Genomic DNA, 11,808 nt, shown 5'->3' with positions numbered 1-11,808 from the left:
TGAAAGATAAAAAGCATGAAAGATGTGACTGACTCAACAGTTGACTTTGGTTTAAGTAACAGTGAACAAGTGATGGTGTGTAAATGAATTAGGGAGTCAGACAAGTCTTAAGTGGCATCGGCATTATAATCCAGTAGCATATAGTATCAGAATAGTTTCGAGATGCAACATTAATCTAAAGAGAAACTACAGGAAGACTATAGGCAGGTGTCAGGGCTACTATAAACATGCTACTGTGTAGAAAAAGTCCCATAATGCTAGATTCAAGTCAGACTAATATGTACAAGCCACCATATGGAGTCCTGGGGAGCGTGCCCTGTGTTCCCACATTTCTAAGTTGTTTTTTTTTTTTTTGTTTTTTTCAAAATTAGGCCCTATGTTCCCACAGTTCCCACATTTCTTACCCTAACCCCAACCCTAAAAATCCTGTGGGAGGATAGGACTTGAATTGAAGGGAAATGTAGGAACACCAGACCTAATTTTGAAAATGTCCTAGAAATGTGGGAACATAGGGCTGACCCTGAGTCTCCTGAACCCAGCCGTGGTGGGAAAGCTATTCAGATGCTGTACTTAAGTATAAGTAGCACACTGAAAGTACATTATTAGCTAAATGTACTCAATGCAGACAAATGGCCCCTGTTATTACTATTGTTGTACTAATACATTACTAACGATGAAACTCCATCATTGGTCATAGTGTATTTCACATACTGTTGGGTTTAGTCTGTAAAAAAAAAAATACATAATATAATACATCATATGTTTAGCAGCCATGTTAATGGACTGCAAGGCAGGTTTATTTGTAAAGCACATTTCAACAACAATGTAACATCAACACAAGGTGCAAGGTGGTGTGTGTAAGACAACAAGTATTAAGACAACATATATCTGAGTAATTTCGTCAAATGTAGTGAAATAAGTACAACATATGTATTAAATGTAGTGGACTATGGCAACAAGTGACAAAGATACTCCACTAAGTACATGTCTTTTAAATTGAGTAGATAAAGGCTGTTTGGAAATATAAAAAGAAGAGTCAATAAACAACAGTGAATATCAAACAGTACACAAAGGCACCAACTGTTCTAGCTAGCTACCTAGCTGCAGCTAACTTTCATCAGCTATTAATTTGTTAGCATTAGCTTGTTGACTAAAATGGCTCCTACAGCGCTTTTGTTGCGGTGTATGGATGATTAACTAATCCTAAAGAGAAAATAAACGTGTTTTGTCTGTTTTATCAGCTGACTGGAGGACAAAGGAACGTGTGCAACATTTCTTTTAACACTCCAGTTAAAGTAGCCTAAACATATCTAACATTATGTAGCCTGTTCACTTTTATTTTTGACTCATCACCTTTACTGCCCATTGTTAAAGTGTGGCTCTCCATACCATTATTACGTGATTCGGCTTTTCTTAACTAGGATTTTATTTTTTATTTTTTTTTAAGTTGTCATACGATGTCAAAAACTTTGTAGGAATATTACAGGAGATGCTGAACATCACTTTTTATTTCAATTGCCTTATCTCCTGTGATAAATATAAAGTGGGTACAGGGCTATCTTGTTGAACTCTTGTTAACGCAACATTATGGGATTGTTATACAATGTATCAATAAAAAAAAGTGACCGCGTCAGTATAAAGACACATAAAGACTCTCGGTGGGAATATTTAGGGCCTCCTCCTCCCCCTCCCTCCCCCTGTCTCCCCTGTTATCTTCAGTGTGCGGACGCCGTGGTACCGCAGAGCACCTTCGGGGTGTTTGCAGGAGCGGCTGCAGCGGTTGTGATCGCCTTTGTGTTTGAGGCATGAAGCGGTGACAGAGGAGCAGAGGCCGGCTGCGAGCTGATGTAAGTCACCGCACACTTTATTGTTCTTTTCAAAAAACTAAATCTTGTTTAAAATGATGGCGCAACTTTCTAAAAGTCTATGTGTTACTCCCACTTGCGTGCTTTTTTTGGTTTTGTTTCGGTAATATTTTGGTTAGACTCGATTTGATCTCAAACTCTATATAGCCTACCTCATCAAACACTGCGACAAATACACACATATTCATTGTAAATGGGAAGGATCACACACAGAAAGTTAGAAAAATACTAACAATAATTTCCATTGTGGTCCTTTCACCTAATGAATTGTAGTATAGTCAATATAATTAATTATTAACAATTAAGTTGTGGCAGTTGTTCGGTCTGTAGGGACTTGGCTTGGGATCCAAGGACTGGTAGCTGGTTCCACCTCCTGTGCTCTGCCTTTGAGCAAGGCATCTAACCCCTAACTGCTCCTGGAGCGCTGCTACGTGGCAGGCCATCATCACCTCACCATCTCTCCACATTTGCATGTCTATAAGCCCTGTGTGTGTGTGTGTGTGTGTGTGTGTGTCTGTCTTCTCCCTAATACATTGGTAAATTATTTTTTATCATACAAAACAAAAGACAGATTATTTTGTGCGTATGTGTTGAATTAGAAAATAAATGGTCTACATACACTATTTGTAGGCTGCAGAATCCGTTTTAATTATATATGTTCAGATGAATGTCATGTGCAAATATGGCCATTGGAGTTGATTGCTTGTGGTGAACACCTTTCAGTGAATCTGAGTAAACTCTGCTCCTGTTTTCATGGCTAAGTGCCAGTTTACTTTGCAGCAAGAGGGGAATTCTCTGTAGATGACACACTGTCGATCCACACACAAATGCAAACTTTACAACCTGTTAGTTTGACTTGATAAGGTTTTTTGAGCAACGGATGATAAAGCAGAAAAAGCTGCCAGAAACCTTTGGACGGGTGCATGCGTTTCACCAGCAAAGATATGCGTGCTCTTCAAATCTATTCTCTTTTTATGTTTAATACATTTTCTTTTATTGCTTTATTTCCAAATTGAACGTTTGCTGTCCTCTAAATGAGGACTCTCTGCCCTTTCCAACCTTCTTATCAATACACATGAACACACACTGTTTGTTTGTCTAGGTTCTTTGAGGTTCCTGTCTGAACGGGTTCCTGTAATGGCCCCAAAGCAGACCATGTACCTGAAATGCAAAGACTGCACAGCTGGTGTGAAGGCCTAAGCTTTTCAAATGGAAACACCTACTGATTCACAGATGCTTCACAAGCATTTTAAACACTTACCAGTTACTACGACAGTAGTGTGGAGCTTAGCCTCGGGGCATGATTATCAAATCAAACAAGCAGCAATGGTCCAGTTCTTTTACTGAGGTAGAAGTACTACAGCAATACGTCACCGTGATTCCTCTACATGTAAAAGTCCTATGTTCAGAGCATTAGTTAAATAACAGTATGTAAGTATTATGAGAAAAATGGTCTCTGCTGGACATTTTTGGTTAAATATTGTTATTGCATTGATGTGTAGGTCACCTTTTACTGATGTAGATGTTTAGGTTTGAGCTTATCTTTAATTATACATTGTGGGGTAGTTTATTCTACAGCAGTGCGTCATATTCTGTAAGATCACCAATGTGTCATGTGATTTCTAAAGAGTCCATTTTCATGAGCTCAGAAAAACAACCCTGTTTTCAGCGTTGACCGTGCATTTTAAAGATGATCCAAGAGGGATTCAACTGTTTATTTAGTTTAATAAGTAGGAGAATTTTCATCCTTTATCCCAGACATTCAATCAGCATGTCTGGATATATGTGGTTTTTACTGGACATGAAGTGTATGAATAATTTTAGTAACTAAAGCTATCGGACAAATGTAGTGGAGTAAAAAGTCCAATATTTCCCCATAAGTAAAATAACAGTACTTAAATGTACCTAAATTCCACCAGTGATAATGTCATTAACCATGAATGTATGCAGTGCTGCATCTTCACGCTTGAACATAAAGAGATTGCCTCAGAAATATAGCTTTTAATGAAACCTACAGCATCGACCTGTCAAAAACCTCATGTCCACTTTAACAGAAGAAAAGGTTGGATAGAGCCAAAGCTTGCGAATACACACTAAAAAGAAGGAAGAAAAAGAAGTCATTTTAGCTGACTTTAAGATTTGTTTATGATGTAGCGACACCAGTAGCTCCACAAATATTGGGTTTCACTTTTTATTGTGGTAAGATCCTCTCATCTGCATGAGTGCTGTTTCTAAGAGGGTCTGCACTCCTATCAAAGCTAACTGGTTTGACTTCCTTGACCTGCTTTGCTTGGTGGTGGGGGGTTGGAAGCTAACTGAATTGTATACTCAGATTTGATTTAACTCCACCACTGAGGTCATTCCTGTCTCCAAAAATGTTTCTAAACCCCAATCTGCCAAATGTTTAGGGCAGTGCTGCTTTTGTTAACAGAGGATAAACAAATGATAGAAGCCTTTTACATTATATACAGTAAAGCAACAGGCCTTTAGCTTTGTTTGTTTGGTGTCCTGTTTCAATCAGAATAGTGAAAACACACTTTTGCTGTTGAGCGAGAAGAGAGATCGGTTGCTTTTGAGATGGAAATGAGTGGGTGGAGTCAAAAGGGTGTCAAAAGATCAGTCTGTGATTACTGTCGTTTAGTGGCTATGCTGGCTATTGTTTGAAGCCAGTGTGTCCTCTTTGTGTGCAGTACAAGGATTCAAACACACCCACGGTAACTTGAGAAATCCTTTTCAGTGTTCTGTCAGCAGATGGGCCAGTGTTTCTTGCCTGGTGTTATTCATCAGGCTTATGTCTGACCTTTGCTGCTCTCCACAGTTTCAGCTATGATGAAAAACAGAAGCAGAGATATGAGCACTCACACTACCGCTTGGAGTAATTTACAAGCTTTTATCTTGGAGCAGGAAGTCACACAAAAGAGTCCACATGATGCATGAATCGGAAAATGAAGATGTGTCTTCATCTTACTGCTAATACTAACTACCCATTTCTTCTTCATAGTAGATTTCTTGAACAAAACTGTTCTAAAATCCAGCCTTTATCAGCCATTTCATAGGTATTTATTCATCATATGAAACATACAACACAGCATATAGGTCACCCTGTTGTTTTTTTTTACTATCTTACTGTAATGAGCTGTTTTTTATGTACAGACACTTATGGCATTCATGGTTCCCAGAGGATGAATTCTAATGCCTTTGTTGATCCCCTGACTGTTCCTCTAGTCACCTCTTTGGGTGAAAGGTTGTGACAAGTTTTTATTACTTTCATTATCAATTAATCTGTTGGTTAATTTCTATTGCTTGTTACATTAAATCTTTGAAAATAGTGAAAAATGCCCTTTATAATTCCTTACATCTTTCTGGGTGATGTACTCATTAATTTGATCAAATGTCCAAAAGACAAATTGTATTTAGTTTTATATCACACATGAAAAAAAAGAATAAAAACTACTGGTTTGTACTTCAACACAACAGAAACAGCGCATAGCTAAATATAAAGTAGATGGATGGTCAAGAAAGGAGCTTTAACTCTATATGATGCTGACATATGATGCTTCATAGTTTAATTTTCTTTGTTGTATTTTCTGTGTTTCCTCACTGACAGCTGAAGAGGAGGAGGTGCCTTAAGTTCCCCGAAGATCTTTAAGCAAGGGCTACTGTTTTAAAAAGAACAAGCCCGGCCAATGAAAACATACTGTACATTTAGAGACAAAGGGAGAACATTGAGGAGGGGAGTTTTGACATCCAGCATCCTTTGTAACAGAGGGGGTGGATACTGATGTCAATCTGCCTTGTAATTGGCTGGAGCGATGGCGGTCACCAAGGAGGAGAAGTTTGAAGAAGGCAGACGGGCATCGGGGGCCGCAACCCCGCCGGAAGGTGGCTGGGGCTGGATGATCGTCGCTAGCTGTTTCCTCGCCACCATCTGCATCCGGGCAGTGACCAGGTGAATGTGTGTGTGTGTGTGTGTGTGTGAGAGAGAGAGAGGTGAAGGATGTGCAGGAATGTCACAAATTACAAAAGTACACAAATACGTTGTTTTTGTACATAGAGTTGCAGGGATTTCCTTGTCGTTTGTTCGTTTGGCAGCACCACGGCTCGGCCCCTACTGGGTAAACTTATGTATAGGCATACTAATGATGCAGCATTAAGTTATCAATCTGATGGGCTATAAATCTAATCTTCAATTCCTTAAGAATGCTTGGTTTTATGGGTCTAGAAGATTTATGGTAAGTGAGAGTGAGAGGAGATTTGAGGCACAACAGATTGAGAATGAGATCGCATCCTTTGACGTACAGTTCTTCTGTACCTGCATGCTACTGAGCTAGAGTTTACATGAGGCATTTGTAGCTTCTGGAGTTGCAGTATTGTGTGGCACACAGTTCTGCCAAGTAGTTGATCTCAAGGCTTTGTGTTCTTAGCTTTGGTCATTAACACCTCTACGTTATTAGTTGGCGAGCCTCCATTTCCACTCCAGCACACATTGTTTAAGCCACTAACCTGATTCAGCAGCAATAGTTTATTTTTTCCACTAAGACTTTGAAATCCTGCTGAGATGTTTCCATCTTCCAACTTTGCACAGTCAGCACATTTCCTCCACGTGTCAGGCTGACACTGGTTTCCACTGCTAATATTTGTACATTGAAAAAGTGAGAACAACAATTTGTGATATAGATATATTTGTGATAAATCCAACTGAAATCACAGTCATCTCTTTTGTTTAATATTATATCACCATATTTTTCAATGTATTTTTAATAGTTTTTCAATATTATAAGGAAGAGAGCTTGATAGGACTGTCAGTGTTTAATTGACAGCTGGCAGTTCTGGTGTTTTACCGTAAGTCATATAAGAAGGAGACTTTAGCAGGAAAGCTAATCCAATGGAAGCCCCTGGGAAGAGCACTGAACTTTGAAGCCAAAACCTTTTTCACAGTAGCCATTTTGACATGAAATAGCCTTTCCAGTGACACAACAGAAACAATAGCAGCACCCTGACTTGGTTTGACCTGAACGGAACAGAACCTTTAATAGTATCATTGGTAACACCTGTGTTTAACCTACTATTTCATGTCAAAATGGCCGCTGTGATAAAGGTTTATTTGACATAGTTGCTAAACTGTGTAATCACAGCAATGGCTTACATTGTGGGAAAAGTGGCTGTAAAATGGGGATACATTTTTGGAAATTCTAGAGAAGCTGATTAAATCACTTTATCCCCATTCAAGTTATCGGATGGCTAAACCTGATGTTAGTGGCTCAGCCGTGCTTGGTCGGATCTAGAGAAATATTCATGGGGTAATAAGAACTTGGCATTGAGACTTTAAGGGGTGAAGATTAAGGTCCACATCTATCCATTACATGCGATACCAAATCTCATCTACCTTCATAACTCGCTATGTTTCTCAATATTTATTGTACTCAATAAAAGAATAAAATTGTCACAAGAGAGTACACCACTGTTTGTTAAACCACTCTCAGATTCAAGTTACATTTTGTTGGCCTGTACTAGCATTTAACTTTACATAATAGGCAATGAGAGTCATATAAAATGGCTCAGGCAGGACAGAGCTCTCAGGTTAGTGGATGTGAATGACAGCCATAAACTAATAAACATACTCAACTCTAGTTTATAAACTCTGACATGATGCTGACACCTAATAAGACCTGAGTCATCTGATTGAATATCTTTTGTCGACTCTTTGTTATTAGCTTTCACCTTCTGTGCGCCTCCTTAATGTAATAAATGTTTTTAAAGTTGTTTAAAGTTTAAAGTTGCAGGCCATAGTCTTTCAAAAGATATTGTCACCAGTTTATCGCCTAACTTATAGTGGTATCTGTTTGTTTCAAACCAGCTGGATAATGCTAATGATAATGATCACTGCGGAGGAGATTTTCTGAGGAAGAGCTTCCAGACAGTGATAACATTTTAGCAATTCAGCAAATACAAAAGTTTTTGATCAATGTCACCTTTTTGCAGATGTTGTCTAAATATGCACTTAATCCAACCTCCCCTGTTTCTGTATCCAGATGTGTTTCCATGTTCTTTGTCGAGTTCCAGCTGCACTTCGAGAAGGATTATTCCTCCACCGCATGGATTCACAGTCTGATCGACTCCACCACCATGCTCTGTGGTAAGACCATCAGTAAGAGTGTCTGAAGGCAGATCAGTGCTGCAGTTAAACCAGATTTGGTAAAGCAAAACTTACTTGTATTTGTTGGGGGATCCCATTTGTCTGTTGCAGGCGCAGGTAAGTGTTACAATGATTTATTAAATGCATGAGAATTTCTGAGCATCTTCTAGTTTCTCATAAGCCCTTACATGAATAAAAACATCAGACACATGTATTCTGTATTTGTCTGTCACTGTTTTGATTCAGATCCAGATGCAGATTGAAAGTTATAAAATGTTATTTGATGGATATAGAGTACATCCAGACAAAACCACAAAGTGTATGAGTACATCGAACCTGGAGTACAATAAAATATCAGTTCAAATAAAGTGCACAAGGATGCAAAAACAATCATCTCTACTGTGTACCCTTCATATGTTTGAGCTACTGTGTGTGAACTGCTTAACCATCCGTCAGTGAAATAAGAGTAATCCACACAAACTGTGTTTCCAGCTCCTCTGGGTGGTTTCCTTGGGAACCATCTCTCCTGCAGAGCTACAGTGATCATGGGGGGTCTGCTGTCTTCTACTGGTCTGGTCCTCAGCTCCTTCGCTTCCAGTCTTGAACATCTATACATCTCCCTGGGCATCGTGACAGGTACACAAGCCCCTCACCTACAATTTTACCTGGGCACAAAACATCAAACTTCCAACGCACGATTCCTTAACAAAAGAACTCAACAATGTAGGACAGAGAAAGAACATTTGGTGACTGGGCCAGTAATGAGCCTAAGTTGTTTGTTTGGGAGGGATGACATTTCATGTTCCTGTAGGGGTTGAATGTGTTCATTGTAAGTTGTTTTGGTCAAAAGCATCTGCGAAGTCAATGTAATATAATGTACTGTAATGCATATTGCAGGGCGTACCAGGGCATCGTATTCTTTTGACAGCCAAACTTCTGTTCAGATTTGGCAACATTTGGCAGATTCTGCCAAATTCCAAACCCCTTTATCCATCCTCTACAGGTCTTGGCTTTGCTCTCAGCTACACACCAGCAATAGCGATGGTTGGAAGGTACTTCAATGAGAGAAAAGCTCTGGCCTATGGCATCGCCCTGTCTGGTAGTTACATCTTTACTTACCTGTTGCTTTGTTTTCTTGTCCTTCACACCTTACGTTCCCATCCTCTATTCTCTTCTTCATTTTTCTCCTTACCTCCTCCTTCTTCTTTTACTTATTTTCCTCTGTGCTTTTAATTCTGGTTGGAAGTTCCTCTACCCATGCTTCTCCTGCCCTCCTTGCCTCATTTCATCCCATCAAATCCAGTTTCACCTCATCTTCAGGTACTGGCATTGGGACCTTCATCCTGGCTCCTGCAGTCCAACTGCTTATAGAGTATTACTCCTGGAGAGGAGCTTTGCTCGTCCTGGGAGGATTTGTTTCCAACCTGTGTGTCTGTGGTGCTCTGATGAGGCCACTGGAACCAAGAGGATGTGAAAGGCAAGTCCTCTGCTCCATTGCTACTATACTGCTTAAGATTTATTTCCATGCTAGGATTGCAATTTAAGATGATTTTTTCTCATGGACTAGTTTATCAGTTTTGTTTTTGTTTAATTGATTAAGCAGCTCATCCATAAAATCACAAAATCAAACTAATCCTTTAAGAATTCAAATATACTCAGTTAAATTTTGTGATCCATTTTAATGTATTTTCTTCTGTTCTTTTCCATCTAAAGGATGTTGGAGAACAATATGGGAAACCTGGAGAAAGACGGCATTGCAGTTAACACAAAAACTTTGTCAAGATGTCATAGTTTTTGTCTCGAGTCCAGGGAGGAGTTTGGATTTCTCATGTTACCCGACTTCTTGATTCTGTCTGTGTCCCTCCTGTTTCTGGCATATGGCTGCAGTGCTCCATTAGTTTACCTGGTTCCTTACAGCCTCAGCGTGGGAGTGGGGCACCAGCAGGCTGCCTTCCTCATGTCTATATTTGGAGTTAGCGGCATTGTGGGTAACATCACCTTTGGATGGATCACGGACAGGAAGTAAGAACTGGAGTTGTGCTTTTTGGTGTGTGTGTGTGTGTGTGTGTGTGTGTGTGTGTGTGTGTGTGTGTGTGTGTGAGAAATAAGTCGCAGATATTTAATGTAAGCCCAATACTGATAAATCTCCTTTCCTCCAGGTGTCTGAAGAAGTATCGCATGCTGAGCTACATGGTGGCAATAGGCCTGGAGGGGCTCTGCTGTATGTTCGTTCCCCTCCTTCACTCCTTCTCCCTCCTGGTCCCATTTTCCGTATTCTATGGGTACTTTGACGGGGCGTATGTTGCGCTAATCCCAGTGGTGACCTCTGATGTGGTTGGCTCCACCTACCTGACCTCCGCCCTGGGTGTGGTCTACTTCCTGCATGCTATCCCCTACCTGATCAGCCCACCAATAGGAGGTAAGTCTTCATGAATTTATTACTCCAAGTACTCTAAGGTGTTTGGGTGTCTTGTTTTTTGTGCTTTCAAGCCCTACACCCTAAAGGATTGTGTGTTTTTTTCACCGAGTTATAACACCTTTCTGTTTCTCTGTCTTTAGGTTGTTTAGTTGACAGTACAGGAAATTACACAGCCACCTTCTTCCTCAGCGGGGCTTCCTTCATGTTCAGCTCTGCGGTACTAGCATCTGCCTTGTTAGTCAGACGCTGCCGGAGGTCCAAGTCTAACTCAACTGCACATTTAAGTCCCAATCACATTACTGCTGCTGCATCTCAGCAGGGCATCATATGACAGTGCCACTCAAGATGCTGCTCCTCCGTCTGCACAGAAGTGCACCTCACCACTGCTGGGATTTGGGTTTACAAAGAATATAGTAAAGGTGCTATTTTGATGTGCATCATATGCCGCCTATCTGTTTTGAACTTAAGACTCAAGAGTTCAGGCTCAACAACAGCAGTGCCCAAGAGAACCTGTGCTGTTTTATTTTTAAGGAAGCAATGTTGTGACTTTGAGATGCACAGATTATGTTATAATGACTTGTTATTTTGGTTGTTTAATATGGATATTTTGTTTTCTATAACCAAAATGCTTTCTTACTTAAAGGGCCAGTGTGTAATATTTAGGAGAATTTATTGGCAGAAATGCAATTTAATATTCACATTTATGTTTTCATTAATGTATGATCAGCTGGGCCATTTTTCACTAAGCCATTATGAAACTCAAAGGATAATTTAAGAAATTGACTGATAAAAAAATCTAACTGGAATTGCCTGTTACAGTGTCTTTTTGTGTCTGCTGCACCCTGTAGTTGAATCCTATAGGACCGTCGGAAACAAAAAGCCACATTTGCATGGCGGTGTCCTGGTTTGTGCTGTATTAATGAATACAATAGTAGTGACACGTAACCTGGAAAATGTCTTTATTCACCAACTTACAACACAAACCACCTTTCTAAGACACGTGTGCGAGATGCGTAATGGATAAAAATAACCCCAAGAAATAAAAGATGACTTGAATAAGCCCATTAATGGCCTGAGTCATGTTCCTAAGGATCTCTATCATTTCCTCTTTCCATATTGTGAATAATAAATGTGTATAATTTTAACTTATAGTAATAATTATTTGACGTAGCCTATTTTTACTCTACTTTTTTCATCACATCCTGTCTGACAAAATTATCTTACATATCATTAATGGTGTCTTAGATTTTCTTTGATGATTTTAGTTCATGTAGAAGGGTCTCTACCACCCCACATAGTAGACTCAGTCATTTAGGCAATGCGCACAGTATACAGTATGTCCCGCCTAAGCACAGCGCACCGTGGAACAGTGGATTCACTGCTGACAC

The 11,808-nt window shown here is 39.8% G+C and overlaps 1 protein-coding gene across 2 annotated transcripts; it reads left to right on the top strand.

Annotated features, from left to right (window-relative positions):
• Positions 1–1,684: 1,684 nt before the first annotated feature.
• On the top strand, positions 1,685–11,226 carry LOC127377529 (monocarboxylate transporter 12-B-like). Of its 2 annotated transcripts, none has more exons than XM_051425497.1 (9): positions 1,685–1,847; positions 5,473–5,814; positions 7,898–8,001; positions 8,494–8,637; positions 9,005–9,100; positions 9,322–9,478; positions 9,715–10,023; positions 10,161–10,420; positions 10,561–11,226. In XM_051425497.1, exons 2-9 carry the CDS (start codon positions 5,678–5,680, stop codon positions 10,749–10,751), a joined length of 1,398 nt encoding a protein of 465 aa, XP_051281457.1. In that variant the 5' UTR covers positions 1,685–1,847; positions 5,473–5,677; the 3' UTR covers positions 10,752–11,226. The 2 variants fall into 2 exon arrangements, with proteins under 2 accessions (XP_051281457.1, XP_051281466.1); XM_051425506.1 differs by lacking the exon at positions 1,685–1,847 and adding an exon at positions 5,054–5,109.
• The last annotated feature ends 582 nt before the right edge of the window (positions 11,227–11,808 follow it).

Source organism: Dicentrarchus labrax, unplaced genomic scaffold, assembly GCF_905237075.1.
Source record: "Dicentrarchus labrax unplaced genomic scaffold, dlabrax2021, whole genome shotgun sequence".
Taxonomy (NCBI): domain Eukaryota; kingdom Metazoa; phylum Chordata; class Actinopteri; family Moronidae; genus Dicentrarchus; species Dicentrarchus labrax.
Note: the sequence above shows the minus strand (reverse complement) of the source record. Positions and strands in the feature narration are given on the sequence as shown.